This window comes from Herpailurus yagouaroundi, unplaced genomic scaffold, assembly GCF_014898765.1.
Source record: "Herpailurus yagouaroundi ecotype Mexico unplaced genomic scaffold, PumYag 190, whole genome shotgun sequence".
Taxonomy (NCBI): Eukaryota; Metazoa; Chordata; class Mammalia; order Carnivora; family Felidae; genus Herpailurus; species Herpailurus yagouaroundi.
This window is the reverse complement of record NW_024412421.1, coordinates 19,051,573-19,074,648: the sequence shown is the minus strand read 5'-3', so window position 1 is coordinate 19,074,648 and position 23,076 is coordinate 19,051,573. Positions and strand designations below refer to the sequence as shown.

The 23,076-nt window shown below is 49.7% G+C and overlaps 1 protein-coding gene across 7 annotated transcripts; it reads right to left on the bottom strand.

The window, feature by feature from the left end:
* Nucleotides 1-1,805: 1,805 nt before the first annotated feature.
* Nucleotides 1,806-23,023, bottom strand: SLC9A5 (solute carrier family 9 member A5). 7 transcript variants are annotated; one of them, XM_040498287.1, is made up of 17 exons: nt 21,349-23,023; nt 17,587-17,889; nt 15,672-15,835; nt 15,403-15,481; nt 14,955-15,132; nt 14,173-14,393; nt 13,755-13,957; nt 13,444-13,533; nt 13,279-13,349; nt 12,434-12,563; nt 11,876-11,967; nt 11,587-11,713; nt 10,127-10,174; nt 7,595-7,765; nt 7,002-7,071; nt 6,189-6,323; nt 1,806-3,255 (listed from the first exon to the last, which is right to left on the bottom strand). In XM_040498287.1, the coding sequence occupies exons 1-17, from the start codon at nt 21,539-21,541 to the stop codon at nt 2,783-2,785; spliced, it is 2,748 nt and encodes a 915-aa protein (XP_040354221.1). In that variant the 5' UTR covers nt 21,542-23,023; the 3' UTR covers nt 1,806-2,782. The 7 variants fall into 7 exon arrangements, with proteins under 7 accessions (XP_040354221.1, XP_040354223.1, XP_040354222.1 ...); XM_040498289.1 differs by having other exon boundaries at nt 7,002-7,068; XM_040498288.1 differs by having other exon boundaries at nt 11,876-11,964.
* Between the last annotated feature and the right edge of the window lie 53 nt (nt 23,024-23,076).

Genomic DNA, 23,076 nt, shown 5'->3' with positions numbered 1-23,076 from the left:
TCCCCAGCCTTCTTTTCTACCAGTCCATCCTCTACCTGGGGTTTCATTCATTCCATCTGACACCAATTGCGTTTGAGCTCCCAAAAAGCACATTACTGCCCACACCACACTCCAGATCACAATTCTCCCAGACCAACTTTCTGCCACCTCTGAAATTCAGCAGTGTCACCCCTCAAGCCTTTGTGTCCCTGGCTGGTCTCTCCAGAGTACAACACCCACTGCTCCTAGCTTTTTGCCATGTGTGCTCTGGGCGTCCTTTGTTTATGCTGTTCTACCTGGAATGCACCCACCCAGCTTTGCCTATACTGTCTGAATCCCTACACACACTCTCACCCACACTAGCTCCTCCCAAAGCCTTCCCAAATCTCCTCAGGGCCCCACAGCACTTTCCTTGTTCCTTGCCTTGCGATATAAGACCTGTAGTGGCATGGGGTGCCCAGGTGGCTCAAAATACTTCTTGGGGTACCTGGGTGGCTATTGGCTGATTTCAGCTCAGGTCATGATCTCATGGTTTGTGAGATGGAGCTTTGCATTGGGCTCTGTGCTGGCAGCATAGAGCCTGCTTGAGATTCTCTCTCCCTTTCTCTCTGCCCCTCCTGAGCATGTTCTCTCAAAATAAACTTAAAAAAAAAGAACTGTAATGGCAAACATTTATGATCCCTTACTGTGGGCCATGCTGTGTACTAGATTCTTATTTTGTCATTTCATCCTGACAACAAACTTATAAAATAACTGTTATTCTGTCTTAAAGATGAGGACACTGAGGCTCACAGAGTATATGTAGCATGCCTAAGCTGACATAACTGTCAAGTGGACTGTTTAACTACCAGGCCCTATCACTGCCGAGTATAAATAATGTGAGGGCAAAGCTCAAGTCACTCCTCCTCCCATTTTCCCATTCATAACACAGAAATAGTAAATGCTTGTTGACTAAATATGTAACCTTCACAGCATCCAGAGTCCTTCAGATGTATAGAAATAGAAAGTAGGTTAGTGATTACCTAGGGCGGGGCAGTAGGGGATGAGGAGTGGCTGCCAATAGGCACAGGGTTTTCTGGGGATAATTAAAATGGTCCAAACTTAGATTGTGATGAGGGTTGCACAACTCATAAATATATTAAAAACCACCAATCTGTATATTTTAAATGGGTAAGTTTTATGGTATATTATATACTATATGTTATATAACTATATGTTATATATATAGCATATGTTATATCTCAATAAAGTCGGATGTTTTCTTAAAAGTTCTTCAGACACAGTGGAAATTAAATTTGGGACTGCTATTACCTAAGGGTCTCCTTTCTGTTCCTAGATGTTTTTGGACCCCACACTACCTAATTTGTAGTGTAAACTTATAGGGTAACCAGCTCCCTGGATATTGGCCTCCCATCTGCCATGTGCAGAGTATTTCTGTTTATTTGTCCTACACCTGCCTCCAGGTTTTCAAGGAAGGCTTATCTGGTCCCAGTATGTAGTGGCTGCATCTTTGGGTACCTGGGGATCTATCTTCTGGGGTCTCTTTCCCTGCTGGTCTCCCCATTTTCTGTGACCCTGTGCCCATACAGTGATCCCTGAACTACTACTGCAGGCCCCCTGCTCAGGGGACCATATTGGGAAGGGAGGAAGGAGAAGGGAAGAGGGCCAGCACGCCTAACAGTCCTTCCCAGGATCCCCCTCCATTCTCTATCCTAAAAGCCCCAAGGCAGGCAGTTGCCAGTTTCTGCATCCCTCACTAGATATCCCAGTTGCTCCCACCCCGACCCCTAGAGCCACCCCCCCCCCCCATGGACACAGGACACCCATCCATCTGAGAGATATTTAATGTGTCTCAGGTTCAAGATACAAGACACAAAGCAGGTATTAACCCCAGGAAAGTTACCTGCCACCCAGTCAGCCCCCTTATTACTTCAGCCAGGCATCCCAGCTCCCAGAGAAGTGGAGTGGTGGCCCTGGAATACCTGGCTTCTTTCCTATTTGGGGAATGTCAAGGTGGTAGTGTCCCAGAGGCCACTATCTCCCCTCCTTAGAAAATATAGACCCAGAGATCTGAAAGTTCCAGACTTGGATGCAGAGCAGCATATCTTCAGAGTGACCCCTGCCAAGAAACAGCCCTGATCTGAAGCCAGGCCCAGCCCTGTGGCCTTGATCCTGTAAAAGAAAGAACTATGGCCCCAATAAATGTCAGCAAAGTGTAGGAGATAAAGCAAGAAGTGGACACAGATTCCCACTGCCCCTCAAAAATTGGCTATAGGTAGCTGACCCAACAGGTAACAAAGCCTAAGGTTGAGACCTGCTCCACCTCCCACCCCAGTGCCTCTGAGGACCAGCCCCTCAAGGAGCCTCATTGCCAGGGTACTGTCCTTGAGCTGGTGCTGGGGTGAGTGAAGGGCAGGAAAGGCCAGCATTAGCTGTGGAATGATACCTTGCTTTGGGGGCAGGAACAGCTGCCTAGAGTGACTCCCGGGGGGTCCACTGGGGAAAGAGCATCAGCTTCCCAACTGGGTGGGCCTAGCTCCTAGAAGCTCTGGACTGGGTCTTTAGCCAGGGTAAGGGCCTTAGTGAAAGGGACGATGGCAGGAATTAGGAGCAGGGAGGGTAGTGAAAGTGTCGCTGTGAGGACCAGCCCAACACCCTTCTGACCTGCCACAAGAAAGCCCAGTTGCTAGTTCAGGCTCTTCTGGCCCCCTGTCAGGCTAAGTGGGCTCCTCTGCCTCTGCCTATTGCCCAGGGAAGACTTCCCATGGGGGATCCAGCCTCCTACTCCTCCTTGAGTCTTGGGCTACAGCCGGCTACCTTTGTTGAACTGGATGCACCAGTGGGAGTTGGCTGTGCCTGGACTAAGATGGGTGCGGTCCTCATATCCCATGAGGGGCTGTAGCTCCTGCTGCTGGGGGATGTCAGCGCTGCTTTCACTGCGAGAGCGGCCAGCTTTGGCCAGGCTTGGGGGAAAGGCGAAGCTAGGGCGTGGATCATACGGCAGGTTGAAAGGTTGCTGAGGCTCTTCAGCAGCCAGTGGGCAAGGAGGCAAGCGGGTCACAGTTGGGGCTTGGGTACAGGGTGGGGATGCCAGGCTCTCCAGGGATGAGATGCTTTGGTTCCAGCCTGTCTGCATGTCCACAGGCACAATCTTGGTGGTTTCCGAGGACACGTAGACTGCCAGATCTCCCTGACCACTCTTCCAGGGTAGCTCCTTCTCTGCACAGGTTGGGGAGGGGGGGATGATGCGTGGGCTTGGGCACACCTCAAGGCTCCCTAGGGACAGAGAATACACACGAACTCATTAGTAACACATTGGAATCCTTCTCAAGTATAACTGCATTTTTATAAATAAATTCATTCCACATTTGCCCTATTACATCCATTTGTGTAATTAGTTGATGAATGCCTTGCTGAGGGAAAGCACTATAGCTGGTTTTGCTCTCATTGTATCCTCAGCACCTAGAACAGGCCTAGGCACATAGTAGTTGCTTGGCAAATACTGACTAAACAAATGAAAATAACTAAAGCAAGAGAAAGCAGGAGCCAGGCAGGAAAAAAGGGAATCTGTGATCAGCCCTCACCGAGTTGCAGCACTGGCATAAGAAACCATATCCTGCCAGGCCCATCCCAGAGGAGACAGAAATGAGGGTGAGGAATATCTCGAGGCTCTACACCAAAGGTTTTGGTGCTGGACACCCTGCCTGAGCACCCATAACAGCCCTTTGGTGGGACAGAGCCCAGGAGTGTGAGCTCATGCAAACCCAATTGTAGGCTAACACTGTGCCACAAAGGGGACCTGAGCCAGGAGTCCCAGGACTGCTGGCAGCCAGGATGGAAGACTGGGCCACTGCATGGCAGGAAGTTGGAGGTTCTGAAAGAGGAAACCTGGGAAAGAGAAACCCCTGGACACCTACCACCCCCTGCTCTCCAAGTCAAGCATGATGCCTTGCGTATAACAGGTACACATACATACCTGCTCATTGATAAAGTCCTGAGCAGTCAAGTACAGTATGAAATGTATTGATGCTGTGATTGGAAGTAAAACTACCTCTCTTAAAAGACCTGGAATATTACATTTTCACAACAACGACCAAACTAAAACAACAAAAGAATTCAGTCTTCACCTTTGGAGGATGCTTCATTGGTTTGAAAACCGATTAGTGAAAGGAATAAAATCAAGCATTTATCTATTCCAGTATGAACTGTACCTCAAAGTAACAAAGTCATTGACGAGAAGTTTTTTTAATAGAAGAATTGCTAGTAACGCAGACGAAAAAACAATGTAGAATATGACCACTGTACAACCCTGGATGAAATGTTGGATCTAGCAATGATCATCAGTGACTGCTAAGACTGGTGAAACACTGATGGCGAACTTCATAATGGACGGGGCTAACATCTGAACCCAACGATCAGTATTAACCTCACAAAAGAGAAACAGTGACATGGGATGTGTTTCCTGATACAAACTACACCATCACTGCTTCTCAAGTAAGTACTCTTACCAAAACATATAAACTGAAATCTGATCTAGATTTAATTGCTGGTTTAAAGGAAATATAAGGAATGGTGGAACATATTAAATTATGCTTTGGGGATGCAATTAACAAAATCCAGACAAGGAAAGACTGTGGGACAGACAAATAACCAGATTATTTCAATAAATACATTGGAGGGACACCTGGGTGGCTCGTCGGTTGAGCATCTGACTCTTGATTTTGGCTCAGGTCATGATCTCACAGTTGTGGGACCAATCCCTGTGATGGGGTCTGTGGTGTAACACGGAGCCTGTCTGGGATTCTGCCTCTCCCTCTCTCTCTCTCTGCCCCTCCACTGCTCACGTGCGTGCATATTATCTCTCTCAAAATAAATAAATAAATAAATAAATAAATAAATAAATAAATAAATAAATATTTTTTAAGAAGAGCCTTTTAAAAAGGTAATAATGAATAAATAAATATACTGGACGGGGAAAAAGGAGGTATGGAGACCTGTAAATCAGGGCTTTTCAAACTTGACACCACTGACAAGATGGGACACAGATACTTTGTTGTAGGGCTGTCCTGTGTATCACAGGGTATGTAGCAGCATCCCTGGCTTCTACCCACTACATGCAAGTGCACCTCTTCAGCTGTGGCAACCAAAAATGTCTCCAGATATTGCCAGATGTCCCCTGTGGGCAAAATCACTCCACTACCACCCCCTTGAGAACCATTGCTGTAGGTTAAAAGAGACTTATCAACCAAATGTCATGTGAGGGCCTTATCTGGATTTTTATTTTAACAAACCTACTGTAAAAAAAAAAAGAATATTAAGACAATCAGGGAAATTTGAACACTGGATATTTGACGACAGGGACTTTAGATATAATAATAGTACTGCAGTTGTATTTTTAAAAAAGAATCCTTATCTTTTAAAGATGCATGCTTAAGTATTTATTGACAAGGTGATATATTTGAGATTTGCTTCAAAAGAACCCAGTGAAGAGAGGGGCATAGGTGAGGGGAGAGATGAAATAAGATTGGTTAGGAGTAGGTAATTATTGAAGCAGGGTAATAGGCAGTTAACTTTATGATTCTGTCTATTATATATTTTGTTATTTTCTATAAGAAGACATTTTAAAACGACACCTGAGGATGCTGGAGCCAACTAGCAATGATATGAGTAAGTTAGGTCTCCACATATGGAAACATGTATGTATTGTTTTTTATCTGCTATAATGCCATTTTGATGAATTCAGGCTCCTCCCCCAGGTCAGGCGGCCACTTTCACCAGGTGCCCTCTACCTGAGGGCAGGTGTGCTGACCATGAGTCACAACAGAGCCTGGTGTTAGGTTTGCTTGTCACCTCATATTCCTAGCTAGACTGTAAAGGGAGGCAATGAGGCAGTGAAAAAGGTGTAGGTTTTGGGAGTCAGATGGGTCAGGTTCAAATTCCAGTTCTGCTGTGGGTTGCTGGACAAATCCTAAGTCCCTTTTTTCTCTATGAACTCAGTTTCCCCACCCTGGTTATTGTGAGGATTGAATTAGATCAGGTATGTCAGATTTCTGATATAAAGGAGATGCTCAGGAAATGCTGGTTGGTAAAGAAATGAGTAGGAAAAGGGAGTTGTCTGGAGGAAAGGCCATGCGTGAAGAGGGAAGAAGGCAGCTGCACAGCTCCCGCTTGCCCCAGGTGGGGGTGGGGGGCTGGGAGGAAGCCATTACCTGAGACCTTGACCTCTTGGAGAACCTCACTGGTGGCCCGAGCCACAAAGATGATCCCCTCGTCGTCCTCCTTCTCTGTCTCCGAACTGTCACTCTCTTCCTCCTCCTCAGACTCCACAGTTAAGATCACAGCAGCTGGACAGGGACAAGAGCTGAGTGGGGGTGGCCAGCCCAGCAGCTGCCTCTTGGTACTGCATGACGCCAAACCAGCTCCCTGTCCACCCAGGCAGAGCCCACGGCTGGCAGAGCCTCCCCACCTTATCCTCTGGCTCTTTCAGCACTGGACTAGTGGGTTGGGGCTGAAGAGGAAGCTAAGTGGGGCTACAGAGCCCTAGGAGGCCACCAGAGAAAGCAGAGTCCTCCAAGGAAGCCAGGAGGGAAGTCATACTTTCTAGCTCCTCCATCATCTTCTCTCAGCCCTGAAGCCCCATCATCAACTGAAAACATGAGCATCAGGAGAGCTGGAAGACCCATCAATGCTCAGCTCATCCAAAAAACTCCTGGTTTTGTAGGCAGGACACTGGGCCCCATGGGTGACCCATCCTTCAAGCTCCCCCCTTCTCCATGACACCTTCTCCCTGTCCTTAAGGCCTCTAACCTGTAGTTATCTACTAGATACCTCCTGTCACAAATTAAGAACTGCTTAGAACATGTCCAGCTTTGAAATCAGGTAAGCCCAAGAGGTCCCTGAGGGAAGAAGCCTCAGTCCATGGCACTGAATGTAGCACAGAGGAGATCCTACAGGTTTTGGCTGATGGGCCTCTGCCCCCCACCCCATCCTCAGCCCCCCCCCCACCCCCACTCCCTGCTTGCCTGTGTCCTGAACGCTCAGGTTTCGAGGAGGTTTCCCATTTGTGGCCTCAGTGTTAGCTAAACCATCCTTCTGAGGACCAAGAAAAAAAACCCTAAGTCTCTGGCCCTGGCTCAAAATCCCAACCCTGTTGTCTGGTAGGGTCTTCCTGACACAGTTGGGGAGGGAATCTATATCAATCCCAGTAGTTCCATCAGCCCTTGGCCCCCCAGCCAACTGTAGAGTCTAAGTAACCTATGCCCCAGCAAGGGCTCTGGATGCCTCAGCCTGGGCTGAATTAGGCACTCCTGGAGTGCCCCCTCCCCCCTGACCTCAGGAACCTGCCTTTCTCATGCTGGGTCACTTCTGGTAGGAGGTCCTGCTGCCTCCCAGGATGTGACCACAAAGCAAGATGCAGATCTCCCTCAAAAGGGCTCACCTTACCCTTCTGGGACTCTAGGAAGATACAAAAGGGAACCCAAACTATTGCAGCCACCAAGACTCTGAGGGTTAACAAACTAGGGGTTCCCCTGGGCTGGATTCCAATACTTGGAAGCTCAAAACTATGTGCCATCAGCCTCCAGCCCCAAACAGAAGTCCCAGAGAAAGCACATGCCTTCTTGCGACTGGTCTTGCGAGGTCGTGGCTTGCTCTTGGTGAAGCAGATGTTGTGCTTGGTGGACTTAAAGGACTCCAGCCGCCGTTTCATGTTCTGCTGGAAGACCTCCTTGTCCTGCCGTTCCTGCGCATCCTCTGAGATGAAGTGGCGGCTGCAGCTGGCTTTGTACTGGCAATGACAGGCCCACCCTGCCATGAGGCCAGGAGCCTTGGCCTCCCACAGGAGACCAGGCCATAGCACCATGTGCACGATAGACCCTCCCAGCCCCATTTTTCCAGAACTAGCCACGGATTAAAAAAACAAAAAGTACAAAAGGAACCCAGCCAGACACTCTGCATTCTCAATTCACTGGGGGAATAACTTCCCTTTATCACTGAACCTATCCCCCCCAAATCTGGCTGTCCCTATCCTCCACACTACCCTTCCCCAATTTTCTCTGATATGAAGTAACAAGAGGCAGGGGACCCTGTATCTTGTCCCTTGGGGCTGCAATGAGACTGTGGGGGACATTTCCTTCTTTGCCCTTCCATTTAAGGAGCCTGGTCCCTGTGCCTGGCCCACACACCCCTATCCAGCTATATAGGATTCTCCCTCTACGAGAAACTCTCCAGCCAGCCATTTCTGCAACAACCTTGGACTTCCAGAACTATCTCTCCTGACACCCTGGACTCTTTTGATCCCAAAAGCCACCTGCACCCAATTTAGGACCACTCCCATCATCTATTCCTCCCACTCTTTCTCACAAAGACCAAGCCCATTACATACCGACCTAGACTGCCAAAAAGAAGTACTGCCATCTGGTCCAAATCATCTCATCTGGGCTCACCTCCCTAGTACGACCCTATCTTACAACTTGTATTTTCTGCTGCCCCAATCCAGTTCTAAGAGCTCCCTTCAAGTTTTCCATCTGCCTTCCCCCACCTAATCACCGAGAGGGATCCCTCTTTGCTGGGGGTGCAGGAATCCAGCTCCCTCACAGGCATACCCTGAACCCTGGCCTCCACTTTGCTCAGCCCACTCTTCCCTGCCTCCATCAGCTCCTGCTCCCTCCCATTTCCTGGCCCTCCAGCACCTTCACTCCTTCTCTCATCATGCTAACCAGCCCACCACCCTGCTTTTAAGCATGCCCCTGGCCCATTCTCCCCTGAAGAAAGCCTTTTCATTAAGGCCACTGCTTCCCTTTTGCTGCCAAACTTTTATACTTTGATTCTGATACTTTCCCTTATATCCATTACTTTCTTAAATACCAGAAATACAACTCCAGGGTCCACAAGTCCACAGTGCTTTCTCCCTGGTCACCAGTGCCATGGCATGATCTCTGGTTAGGCGCTGGCCTGACTTCTGTGCAGCATCCAGCCGTCCTTCTGGCCCAGGCCTCTAAGACACCATCTGCTACTGCGCATCTCCTCTCCTTCGCTGGTTCCCATTCCTTTTCTCCCATGTGCATTTCTCACAGTGTTGTCCTTGGCCTTCCTGTCTCACCTCCAAAAGCTCTCTGCAGTGAACTCTCCATTCCCCCAGCTTCAGCTAGCCCAGTCACAAACATCATGCAGCCATCACACCAGCTGCATTTGAATCACCTGGGCGATTTATTAAGGCCATAGATTCTTAGTCCCATTCCACACTACAAAATCAGAATCTCCAGGAGGTAAAGCCAGGAATATGTAGTCTAGCAAGCTCCCCCAAGGGATTCTGATGTTTCCAGGTGAGGAAATCTCTGACAATAAAGACTGTTTATGTTTATTTCCAGCCCTCATCTCTGAAACTATAATCTCATATTTGTAACTCCATACTAAACACTCTGTCTCTCTCTCTCGGATAACATGTCTGTGAAGAACATGAAGAATTATGGATTGTGTTATGGTATAACTAAATGGATTCAGAACTAGTTGAGTAACCATACCCAAAAATGCTTGATCCATGTCAGTCTAGAGGAAAGTCTTTAGTAGCATGCCACAGGGCTCTGTCCTCAGCTCTATCCTATTCAACTTTTTATGTTGATTTGGATAAATATAAAGTTAACAGGCTTAGCAAATTTTCACATGATGTGAATCTGAACAGATATTTGGTGCCAGACATGGGATCCAAACGATGCACTGATGGGCTAAATCAAATAAAATGACATTTAACGGGGATAAGCACAGTCTTACTCCAGTTTTGTTTTGTTTTGTTTTGTTTTCTAATTGATTACATAAGAACTGGTTGAACTGCACCCATTGACCAATCTTATGCACACACATCCATAGACAACCAATCGTTATGTACAACCTGATGTGATACAATACATAATACAAAGCACACCTACTGAATGTTCCTGAATCTGACCAGGCCTCTAGATTTAAGTACCAGGACATACAGGAGATGGAGGAACATGTTAAACATCGCCACTGGAATATAATTAGCATAATCTACAAAATGGGAAATTCCCTGAGACAAAGTATCCAGTTTTTTCAATAAATAAATAGCAAGTGGGAGAAAAGGAGAAGGAAGTATTAGAGATTTTTTCCTTTAATAAAGAGAAATATTTACCAAATGCAAAATGTGGGCTTTATTTGGATCCTGATTTAAACAAACCACCTGGAAAAAAGATGATTATGAATACTGACTGGATATTTCATGTGAGAAGAAATTATTGTTATTTGTTATAAGCGATAATCACACTACTATTTTATACATACATTGTATACATAGACTTCTTGCCACATAGAGATACATATTGAAATATTTAGAGGTGATATGCTATGTCTGGAGTTTGCTTTAAGATAAAAAAGTGTGGATGGGATGAGGTAGAGGTACAGAATGTAACAAGATCAACCATGCATCGATAATTAGGGGAGCTGAGTAATGCATAAATCAGTTATTTTATTCTGTCTAGTTTTGTGAGTGAGATGTGCCTTAAGAAAAAAGTAAACAAAATGAAACAAAAACCCCCACAGGTTGGATGAGACAGAGTCGAATAGCCATTAACTGAGGAAGACATGGGAGTATGCCTGATTGTAAGGACATTTTGGGGCCTCAGAGTGGTAAGACAAAGCTGGAGGGATTCAGAACATCGGGAAGAGACTTGCAAGTTCTAGAACTAAAAAGGTAAGAAAGCCTCTATGCCCTGCTGTGGTCAACCACATCTAGAGCAGCATTCAGGGCCTTGTTTCTTATGACCAGAGAAGACATAGGGAGACAAGGGAGAGGGGATACTGGCCTGAGGGCAAGAAGGACTGTGTGAAAAGGAACTGTCTTGAAACCTTTGAAGGCTTATTCTGCAGAGCTGCAGAGAGTCAAATTATAACCCGTGCCAGCAAGTTAAAGGAAGCCAGTTCTGTCTCAACCGTAGAAACAATCTTGACTGTTAAAACTGCCAGGAATGGTAACAGCTGCCTTCCCATTTCTGAAAAGTTCAAGGTAATGGCATGCTGCCCCCTTGTGGGGTTGCAACAGATTCCTTCCTGAATGGGTTGGACCATTCCAGCCTGAGCTTCCTGACCTGCATTAGACTAACACTACCTACAAAAGATGTCTGCCTTCCCCATACTAAGCTGGTCCCACAGGCTTCCTCAGCACTTCTGTTTCTGCCTGTGACCCCATCAAGCCTTCTGTAGTCCATCCCCTCCTCTCCTCCTCAAGACAACCACTCAATCCTATGTGCTACTCTCCTTTACCACCACCCAACTCTGATCCAGTGTTTCACTCCAGCCTCCCAACTGGCTCTCCCAGCCTCGCACCTCGCCCCTCCAATTTGGTCTATGCTCTGCTACCAGAAGAAGATATCTTTAAACAGTGCTTATATCAGCCCAACCCTTTCCAAAAAAAAAAAAAAAAGCTAAATGTTATTACAAGATAATGCCCATGCTCTTCCACTGGGCACTTATAGCTCTTCACTAGCTGGTGCCAATTGCCTCTTGAGCCTGCAGTCATGGTCTCCCCAGACCAGTCCCCCAACTGCCCCCCACCTCCACTCCCCTTTGGAACTCTTACACCCTCCCTGCTCTCACCCTGCGGCGTGGCTTGTAGAGGCCTCCACAGAGCAGATGGTGCATCACAGCATCCTCACGGTCCCGGCCGCTGCGCACTGTGTCAATCACCTGCAGATCCAGACACGCTCCACTGCCACTCTCCCTCCTGCAGGAAGCAGGGAACATGTGTGCTAAGGAGGGGCCAGGAGGCACAGGCCAGGGGAAGGGCAAAAAGCAAAAGTGCCCACAAATCTTTCCCAGAAGGGATGCAGAGAGAGGGCCCAAGAGAGAGGAGCTTGAGGAATTGGAGGGGGGTTCAAGGACTTACAACAGGTTTGTGACAGATGTCTCTGCCATAGAATTGCGGCTGGGCATAGAGGGCAGAGTGAGACCTGTGGAGGACAAGATATGGCCTCCCTGCTGGGGCCAAGACAGAGGTCAGAAAGCAAGCAGATTGAGGGTACCCCAGACAGTCAAAGGGTAATAAAAAGGAGAAGAGTTAACACTTATTCTGTTCTTTTGATCATCTAGGTACTATGCTATGCACTTTACATATTGAATCCACAAAATTCTGTGACATATGTATTCTTATTCCTGCTTTCTTACAACAGAGGAAACAGGCTGAGAGAGGATAAGGGACTTAACCAAGGTCACAAGTCTGTAAGTGATAAGACTTGAACTGCATCTGCTGACTCTAGAGTCTAGCTGTTTCTCAACTTTCTCTACTCCTTGCCAGACTCTGAATTCAGCATCAGGTCAGGCTGGTTTCTGCAGGTGCCACTTTACCAGTCTGCTAGCAATTCCCAACTCCCCACTCAGGTCCTACCTGCTTGTCACTCCTTCCTGTCCTGCTCTGCTGGCTACCCACCACTGGCTGCTGGCCCACCTGGTCCACGAAGCTGATGGCATCCCGGATGTTGAGTCGATAGTACACATCCCAGATCTGGTCCCGGATGCGGTAGGCTGACCGTCGCATCAGCAGCTGACTCAGGTACTTCTTGTCAAACTGTTCCCACCTACAGAAGATGTCAGGCCCAGGCCTGAGTCCCATCCCCAAGGCCCAGCTGGCTGGCCCTTCCTCAGATGAGGTAGGGGCACTGCCAGCATCAGCCTGGCTCTCTTGGTATAGGCCTCTCAGCCAGGGAGAATATTGAAGCTAGTCCCCGCCCTTATGGAACTTACAGCATTATAGGAAAGCCTGACATTAAGTTGAAGTTATTACAAATAACCAGAATTGCAACAATAACAAGAACTACAAAGGATAATTATAGAGTATGATAGGGATTCGTCCTAGTCAGCAAGGCCAGGGAATGCCTCCCTAGGGACTTGATGCCTATAGTGAGATCTGAAGGAGAAACAGTGGTTAAGAAGGTGAGAAGGTGAGAAAATGTTCTAATACACAGAATATGTCCCAAGGTCCCAATGGCAGGGTAGGGGAGCACAATGAGTCCTGAGGTTCTAAACCAGGGTCCATGTAATTAGCAGGCAGACAGTCAAGGACAGAGCACAGCATGATGAGGCTGGAGTCTGGAAGGTGCCAGACCACACAGGGCCAGGCAGCCCTCACTTGTCTTATCCTGAGAGTACTGGGATGCCACTGAAAGGGCTCCTGGCAGAGGTCACCCAGCCCAAGCCTGGCTGTGTCCCTTCTCAGAAGTGTGGCACATCCCCAGTGCTGCCCTGGCTGGTGGGTCTGCTGCTGCTGAAGGAGCCTTGGGGGAGCTCCCTCACCTGTCCCTCCAGTAGTGATAGCCATGGTGCCCCACAACGTCCTCCACTGCAGCCAGAATGTGGTCAAAAGTCTAGAAGGGGGGTGGGTAGGGGGACTGGATCAGGACTCTGCTTAAAATAGAAGGAAGAGAGGTATAGGTGGAGGGATGGGGTTCTGGTACCCACGTGCTCATGCAGCTCCTGGTTCAGGGTGGGTTTGTGATGCTCACTCCTCTTCACCTTCAGCCACTTGACCAGTGGCTTGATGGTTAAGCCCTATGGACAGGCAGCAGGTGAGCCCTGCCCTATCCAGTTCCCTGCCTTTCTCTCCCCATAATTAGGCCTCAGCTTCAGTACCTCCACCTCACTGCACTCAAGGTCTGAGAAGTCAGGCCCCTGTATCCCCCAATAGAAAGAGGAGCCCCGTCCCAAAGGCTCCATGCCTCCCCCAGGGCCTGTTGGACCTTCTCCCTACCCAGCCTCATGGGCTCTCCCACCTGCACAATGACTGTGAAGAAGACCACCACAATAGTGGTGGCCACAAAGTAGTCCTTGGCAGGGACCTTGGTCTTGTCCAGTAGGATGACGAGAGCGAAGGCCACAGCCCCACGCAGGCCCCCATAGGACATCACCACCTGGTCAATCTTGTCCAGAGGGACCAGCCGGAACTGATTCAGCAACCACGTCTGCAGGACTACGCCTACAGCAGGAGGGAGGCCAGTGGGAGCAGGGCTTTGGTAGTGGAGGACCCAGGAGTGGATGGTACCAAGTATCTGGGCTAAGGTCTGACAGGGGCTAGGAAGGATGAACAATAGCGGGGAGGCTTAGGAATTGACAAGGATATGGACTCAGACTAGGAGATGAGCTGGGGCAGGGCAGGAAGTAGAGTGGGAAAGCAGAGGGTGCTGGCAATACCGAGGGCTCGGAAGAACAGGATGAAGAAGAGGGTGCCCAGCACCAGCCCAGAATCCCAGGCCCACTTAGAAGAGTCCACAGCCGAGATGCCAAGCAGCATGAAGATGACTGTCTCAGCACAGCTGGCTAGAGTCTTCATTGTGTATTTGACAGCCGTGCGTGACTTATGGGAGATGTTGGCCTCCACGTACTTCTTACAGCCTAGGCCACACATAGTCACCCTGGAAGAGGAATTGACAGACGGACAAGTAAGGAGGGGTTGCAGAAGCACAGCCTCTGGGGTTCAAGCGTGCTGCAGGAGGGGTGTTGCCCATCACAGGATGTCAGACCATCAGGGCTGAAGCCCAAGGAGGCATGGAGACAGTCTCAGAACAACTAGTGGGGGTCTTAGGATAAGGGTCCAAGTCTCCAAGTTCCCATTCAGTGTCTCCTGGAGAGGAAGGTGGGAGAAACATGCTCTGACTAGCATCCTTTCTAGGCACCTTTTGCAGTACTGTAGCCACTAGAGCCAGTGGCACCAGGCCTTGAGATCCACTTCTAGCTCAGCCTATACCCCAGAGAGCACTTCAGGAAGAGGAAGACTAGGTTCTGCAGTGCCCAGGGCAGTTCTAGAGGTAGATCCTGAAATATGACGTGAGGTTTACTGTCTTCCCAGGGGAATTTGAGGCACAGGGCACAGGGAAACCTATTGCCTCCTTAGGGTCTTGCTTCTGTCCATGTGAGGGGCAACCATCTCCAATGCCCCCTCCCAGCTGCCTGCATGCAAGGCCCCCAGGACTCACGCAAGAATAGCAGAGAGAGAGGCCATTTCAGCAGTGAGGTAGGCTGCATAGGCGAGGAGGAAGACCAGCAGCGGCTCGATGATGCGGACCCGCTTGGTGAAGCGTGTGGTCAGGGCCAGGAGGAAGGCAAAGACTAAGCCCACGGCTGCCCCGCCCAGACTGACCACAAACAGGGAGGCTGGGGGAGGAGTGGGTTGTCAGCGTGACCCCTGGCCTGGACCCCACCCGGGCGGATAAGACTGCTGCCTGGCAGGGAGTAGAGGACAATGCCCACTGTACTCTCAGGGGTCAGGATCCCAGAGCCAGGATCCCAGGAAAGCCCCTCCTTCTCAGGTTCTCAGGGCCCCATTTCTCTATAGAGGAGAATGAGGCAACCCAACAGCTTCCTCTGTCCTGATGCAGTAGGGGGCAGGACTCAGCAACCCAGCCAAAGCGGGGAAATACTGACCGACTCCTTTCAGGTAGTCAGTGGCCTGCACATTGGCAGAGCCCATCTCCACAAAGGAGTTGCAGACCTTGTACAGCACCTGAGTGAGAAGATGAGAGTCAGGAGAAAGGAGGGGGAAGGTTCAACTGGGACTACTGGGAGAGGGTGAAATCTGAGGTGGTATTTCTTACCCAGGGAACCCAGGGAAGGGTCTGAGCATGCTCAGACACCCAACTAGTCAGAGCATGGCAACAGGGGTCAGGGAATGGCAGCCAGCTGAGCACTCTCACCACGGTGACAGCATCATTGAGCAGGGACTCGCCAAAGACGATGATAAAGAGAGTGTCGTTGACATGCACCTCCTCAAAGACAGCCAGCACAGCCACAGGGTCCACCGCTGAGATGAGGCTCCCAAATAGCAGAAAGTCCAGCAAGCTGGCCTGCACTCGAGGGGCTTTTGAGGGATAGATGGGGGAACAGCAGTTGGCGAGGTATCCAGTTTCCCACAGCATTCCCTGTGACAAGCCTTGGCTCCACCCCCACTGTGGAAACAAGGATACCCAGAGAGGACTTGGGATGGTGAACACAGCATCAGCCCGCAGGTCAGGACACTTGAGCCTAGGGCCTGGCTTTGCCACTTACCAGCTCTGTGATGTTGGTGCTGTCACTGTCACATGACTTCTCTTAAGCCATGCCTCCTCATCTGCCTACCTCACGAGATTGCTGCAAAATCAACCCAGGAGATGGCTAAGAAAGCTCTACATAACCTGAAAAGTTAAGGTGGCACTGACAATAAAATCTGCAGCTACAGTAATAAGAACCACCAGCAGGTGGAAATTGGCTGCTGACTGGCTTTATTAGGGAGATAGTGCTTTCTCCCACCCTTGTGGTTCTCAGCCTAAAGGATATGACACTCACAATACTCAGCAGGAGGGGTAGGGGCTGTCGATCTGTGAGGGCTAAGTATGGTAGGAAAAGCACCCACCGTTGGGAGAACTTGAACATGTCACAGAATCTCTGTTAGCCTGTTTCCTCATGTATATATTGTGAATAATAACAGTATCTACCTCAAAAAGTCCTTTATTTAGCCAGAGTCTAACACAAAGTAAGTACCTAATAGATATTACCTATTTTAGGATTATTATTATTATTACTATTATTGGTACTATTATTATGGTCTGATGTCCTCCCTTCCCTTCCTGCCCCAAAGAGTTCACTCACCCATTAGGAAAACCAGGTAGGAGGCCTCAAGTAGAAATTGCAAACCTCCCTTTGTACCTTGGAAGAAGTCTGAATTATCAACATTCCGAGTTGAATGGATTTTGGTGCAGGAAATGAGGAAGAAGGGAGCAGGAAAGGCAGTCTGAGGGCAAAGAACCTCAGTAAAACAGACCTCTCCTGCTAACCTTTATCAAATGAGTTTAAGGGCCTCTATTTCTTCATCTATTAAATGGGACAAATTATACCCCAACAGAGTAGCTATAAAGAGTCCATGCGATAAGTAAAGATATAATATCCAGGGTAATGTATTGCATTCTGTGGATGTATAATATGGATTTATCAAAAATAATAAAGGCACCTGGCTGGCTCAATCAGAAGAGCATGTGACTCTTGATCTCAGGGTTGTGAGTTTGAGCCCCATGCTGGGTGTAGAGATTACTTTTAAAAAAATTGAAAGGGGTGCCTGGCTGGCTCAGTCAGAAAAGCATGCAACCCTTGATCTTGGGGTTGTACGTTCAAGCCCCACGTTGCATATAGAGATTACTTAAAACTAAAATCTTAAAAAATTATTATAATAAATAAATAGATCTAAATTAAAAAAATAATAATAACAGAAAACCACCCTAATGTGGCCTGGGCAGAGCCAGGATGGCTGGCCCTCGCAGGAATGGTGAATTGTGCCTCAAGGGAGCAAGACTGGCAAATGGCAGTGTGGTAACAGAGGGCAGGAGGCAGCAGTAGTAATGCAGGCTTCCCAGCCTCAGCAGCCCACACACAGCTGGGAGCCAGGCCTCTGCTCAGCTGTCATGCTGCAGAAGCCCAGACTCAACTGGCAGAGACCTAAATGAAGGCTGTAGGCCCATCTGGAGTATTGCCTTGCACTCCAGGTGGGAGGGACCTAAGAACTCTCAGGGCATGGCTCTTGCCAATATGGGATCTCCAGAGGTGGAGAAGGGGGTTGGTCCAGGTTCTAGGGTCACTCACCCACAAGTCCAGCCTGCTGCAGGCCCCAGAGGGCAGCACCTGTTGTGAAGGCATTCCAGAGTGTGCCCACCACAGCATAGGTGAGGATGGCACCCAAATTATCAAAGAACAGCCGGCTAGGCATGAAATAGCCTGAGTCCAGCACAATAGGAGGCAGCAGGAAGAGGAAGAACGTGCCTGGCTCCAGCTGGTACTCAGCTTTCTTGGCCACAGCCAAGACAATGCCTCCAAGCACCAGTCCCAGCAAAATCAGCAGGCAGCTCTCAGGGACCAGTGATGTCACCTTCCGAGACAAGTGAAACACTACAATGCAAGAAGAGGGCAGGATGCATCAGCTTATTGGACACACACACACACACACACACACACACACACACGTGCGCACAACACATATACACTGGACTATAACCTCCCACTCTTAGAAGGTTATCCAAGGTCAGGAACCCTGACCCTGAGACCAAGGAAAGAGAAAAGAAATGCAGGACTACTAGAATCTCCAACCTCCATGCCCATAAACACTCCACTGCAGCTAAAGTTGTCTGTTTCTTGGTGTTCCTGTCATGGTAACCTAGGCCTTTGTTTGTTATTTCCATTTCTGGCAATGCCCCCTCCTCTCTACTCTCATCCTCAGGGCATCTCACCTTTCTCTGATCTCCCTTATCCGTAACCATTATTTGAGCCTCAGCAAATGTTATTTGGTATATTTCTGTGTATAACATAGCTGTAAAAATCAGGGCCTCTAGATCCAGGCTGCCTGGGTTTGAAGACTACCTGCTCTATTTACTAGTTCTGTGACCTCAGAGCACATAACTTCACCTCCCTTTCAGTTTTCTCATCAGCAAAATAGGAATAAAAACAGTAGTGATCTCATAGGATTGTTGTGATGTTTAAATAAAGCAATCTACTCAATAGCACTTAGCCCAATGCTTTATCGTAATCACTCAATAAATGTTACCTAATATATTATTGAGTCCTGCCTTCCTAACTAGACCATAATGCATGTTATACCTCCCAACAGCACTGTAGACCTCCTAGCCCAATGTGCTTTTCATTATAATGCCTCAACTAAGGAAACAGTAGTTGAAAAACATTGGGTTTAGCGGTAAGACGATCCCTCATTCTTCAGGCTCTGTCGCTTTCTAATTGTATGATCACAAACTAATTTACCTGAACTTCAATCTCTTCTCCTATAATATGAGAAAAATACCTATTACACAAGGTGAGTATAAAATGATACAGTGTGAATGTGCCCACCAGGATATCATACGTATAGTAGGTTCTCAACAAATATTAATTAAAAATGACTCTGAGGAAGGGACACCTGGCCAGTTGAGTAGGTGGAGCATGTGACTCTTAATCTTGGGGTTGTGAGTTCAAGTTGGGTACAGAGATTGCTTAAAAATAAAAAATCTTGGGGCGCCTGGGTGGCGCAGTCGGTTAAGCGTCCGACTTCAGCCAGGTCACGATCTCGCGGTCCGTGAGTTCGAGCCCCGCGTCGGGCTCTGGGCTGATGGCTCAGAGCCTGGAGCCTGTTTCCAATTCTGTGTCTCCCTCTCTCTCTGCCCCTCCCCTGTTCATGCTCTGTCTCTCTCTGTCCCAAAAATAAAATAAACGTTGAAAAAAAATTTTTTTTAATAAAAAAATAAAAATAAAAAATCTTTAGGGGTGTCTTGGTGGCTCAGTTGGTTGGGCGGCCAACTTCGGCTCAAGTCATGATCTCACGGCTCGTGGGTTCGAGCCCCGCGGTGGGCTCTGTTCTGACAGCTCGTAGCCTGGAGCCTGCTTCGGATTCTGTGTCTCCCTCTCTCTCTACCCCTCCTCCGCTCACACTCTATCTCTGTCTCAAAGGTAAATAAACATTAAAAAAAATTTTAATAAAAAATCTTTAAAAAAAATGACTCTGGGGGAAAATAATGACAGACCTGTCCCCCAGGAAAGGAAGACGAAGCATGTAATGGGTTTCTAGCACTATCGCCACTCCTACCTTTCCCCACTAAAATAAGTCATTTTGTCTCTCCCTTGGGCCCTGAGATCTCAAGTGAACAACTTTCCCCATACTTGGAGTGGCAGGTAGTGAAGAAGCCTCCATGTTAGCCTATGTGAGACCCAATGCCAAGACAGTGCCCTTTGGAAGTCGTATCCAAAGGGCTTCAGGCAGTTCCTGGTACATAGTGGGATCTATATAAATGTTTGTTGAATAAAAAGGAAAACATAAGAAAACAAACCTCCTAGTAATAAAGCTGAGGGAAGGTATTCCAATCTCTCCCCTCTGTGAGAAGTTTTTTTTGTTTTTTGTGGTGTGTGTGTGTGTGTGTGTGTGTGTGTGTGTGTGGCTATTGAAGAGGCTATCTTTGCCTACCCCCAAAGGAGTTGGCATCCAATTATGGGGGAAACTACAGTCATTACTATAAACCCTAAATAAGACAAGAACTTTCCTACAACCCATAGATCCTCAGTAAACCCGAGGCTTCTCCCACCTTGCTCTCACTGCTGACAGACCCTAAGGCAAATTCAGTCATAGATCTGCCCATACACATCCCTCCCTACGTTTAGTTTCCCTCTCCTCTCCTTCAGGGACTCTATTCCATCCTCACCTCCACAGCATGCATCAGCCCCCACAATGCAATCCAAAACCCATCACCAAAGTCTGCTCTCAGGCAGAAGTAGGCTCCCTGAAGGCATTTCAGCCCCCATTTTCCATTATTAATGGGCTGACAGAACAGAGTGGAAAGTTCTTCTGTCCCTGCCCAGCAACTCCTCCCCACCAACAGAGTCCCTTGGTAGGGGGGTGGTGGGCAGTAGAGGGGCAAATTCTAAGCTGCGTAATTCCTACATGAAGACTGTATTGGTGAGACTGGAGTACAGGCTGTGCCAGCATAGCTGGGGAGTGAGTAGCAACGCTCAGCTATAATTAGTCACCCCCAGAGCGGAGCCTGCAGAACAAGGAGAGGGAGGAGGGTCTCTGGTGGGAGGAGGGGCCACTGGCTGCTCAGAAGTGGGGAGGCAGGGGCAGAAGTAAGGAAAAGCAGCTCTATTCAAGGTAAGCAATGTGAAGCACAAGTTGTGCAGACAGAAGGAGGTCGGCTGTCCGAAACCACCTAGTGTAGGCAGCATATAGTAAGCAAGGCCCTGATAAATAAGGTGGGTTTTTGTTGTTGTTGTTGTTTTGTTTGTTTGTTTTACCCCTGAAGTGGGAAGAATGTAGACCTGAATTGGGGGGGGGGGGTGCCGCTAAGCACACCTAAAGAACAGTGCATCTATAGGGGAGCAGAAGGGGACTAGAGAAAAACTGACAGTCTAGTATCCCAAGAAAGTGGACACTTGGACGTGGTCTCCTGGGAAGACTGCTTCTTCAGGACCAAGATGCCTGAGCTTTCCGGAGAACACTATCCCTTCAATGTCCCCACTCATCCTCGTCGCTGACAGAGGGTTCTAGGAGGCTGGAGATTGCTGGAGGAGGGGCCAGACCGAAGGGTTTACTGCAAGGGTAAGAGGGGAGCAGAGAGGGCAAAGGAGTCTAGGGATGAGGCTGGAGAGAGCAAAGGCAGCCCTTAGGGAAGGCAAAGCCTCAGACCTCCCCCGCGCGAAGGGGAGGAGGCAGAGCCACAAGAGAGGGCGCAGGAACTCTGTGAGAGCCCGGATTTGTGGAATCGGAGCCTGAGTCCTGGCACTGTGCAAGAAGCCGGCCCAGATCTGGCGACTAGGGGGTGGGGGTGGGTCCGCTGCCAGCCACCGGCCTGGCTTTCCCACAGACGCACTCACCTATTTTGGCCAGGCTGGCCACCAGGATCCACAGGGCTACCAGGTAGGGCGCCTCCACCTCGTGCCACTGCCAGCGGAAGAGCGCCAGCCCTGGGGGAGGCTCGCCGGGCGACCCCGGCTCCCGGGTGGGCTCTTCGGTTGCGGCCGCCCCCGCCAGGGGCAGCCAGAGCAGCGGTAGTGCTGCGCACAGCATCCTGCCGACTGCCTAGCCGCCCTCCCGGCACCGCACGGCCGCCGGCCTCGCGTCGCCGCCGCGCCTACCGGCCGCCCCCGCGTCACGAGCACGTGGGGCCCGCTCCCCCCAATCCTGGCTCCCAAACCCCCAAGCCGGGTCCGGACTCCGAGACCGTGCTCCGGGCGCCCGGACTCTGGACCCCTGCTCCTCCCCCACTAAACCATTCTCAGCTCTGGAAATCCCCCAGTGCAGCTCTCCCCCAAGTCCCGAAACCTATTCCTTCGAGTCCGCTCCTCCAAACCTTCCTCAAAGCTCCCCCGACCCGGTTTCAGAACTGTCAGCCCCCACAGCCTTCCAGAGGCACTACTGTCCCACCCGCCCAAGGCTGCAGCCTGCGGGGGGGGGGGGGGGAGGGGGAGGGGGGAGGAGCGGGGTCCAGGCCCGAGGGGCGCGTCTCCACAGCTAGTGCAGACCCGCGGCGAGCTGCCCACTGCTGTTACCAAAGGCTCGGGCCCCGACGCTGCCCCGTGCAGACGGCAGGTGGCAGTGCGCCGCCGCCCTCCGGAGCCTAGGACCCCCTACGGGCCCCCGCCCAGACCAGAGCTGCGCACGCGCATTGGGCGCGCCCAGAAAGCCGTGAGGGACAACGCTGTCCTCCAAGTCCCCAGAAACTCCAAGGCCTAGATTAGGTCCGGCTCTCCCCAGGCTGAAAAGAAAGCTGTTCCTCTTTATCTCCCAAACCGAGGAGCACCCGGCCACACTTTCCGTCAAACTACAAGGAAGTCTCCTCACCTTTTTCTTGAAACTGAAGGGAACGTATCTTCTTTCCCTAAACTATGGAAAACCCAGCCTATCAATTCCCTTCAAACTAAGAGGGATCCACTCACCTTTTCCCCCAAACCTGAGGAGGCATTCGGCTAATCTCGCCCCAAACTGAGGAGGACCGACTCCATTTTTCATTCAAGCTGAGAAGCAACCACCCCACTTCTTCGCCCAAACTGAGGAAAAATATGTTCTACCTCCCCACTCAAACTGAGTCATCACATCATTTTCCCAGAGCTGAGGGGCATCTTCTTACCCCAACTAAAGGGAAATCATCCCACCTCTTCCTTCATACTGAGTGGAACGTATTTTCACCTCTTGCTCCAAACTTAAAGGGACCCATCTGCATGTTTTCCCCAAATGATGTAATCCCATCCACTTCATCCCTCAAACTGAAGGAATCGGGGCCATCTCATCCCTAAACCCAGGGAGACCTGGCTGGCCACTATCTGAAGAAATATCCGCGCCACCTGCCCGAAGAATTCTTTGACCAGAGCGCAGCCTCATCGCCCCCAAGCCCAAAGAAAGCCTCCCTGACGTGGGTGCGCTCTTGAAGGCGGGGCGCGAGCTTGGGTTTTCCCGCCGGCCGAGCCAGTGAACTAACGGAATCACGATCGCGCCCTCTGACTGGCTGGCGACAAGCCTCGCCTCCGGCAGTGGTAGCTCCCCACTGCGTGTTCATGGACTACTCTTAGCTCCACCTCCTTCCTCGGCCCCGCCTCCGTCTGGCT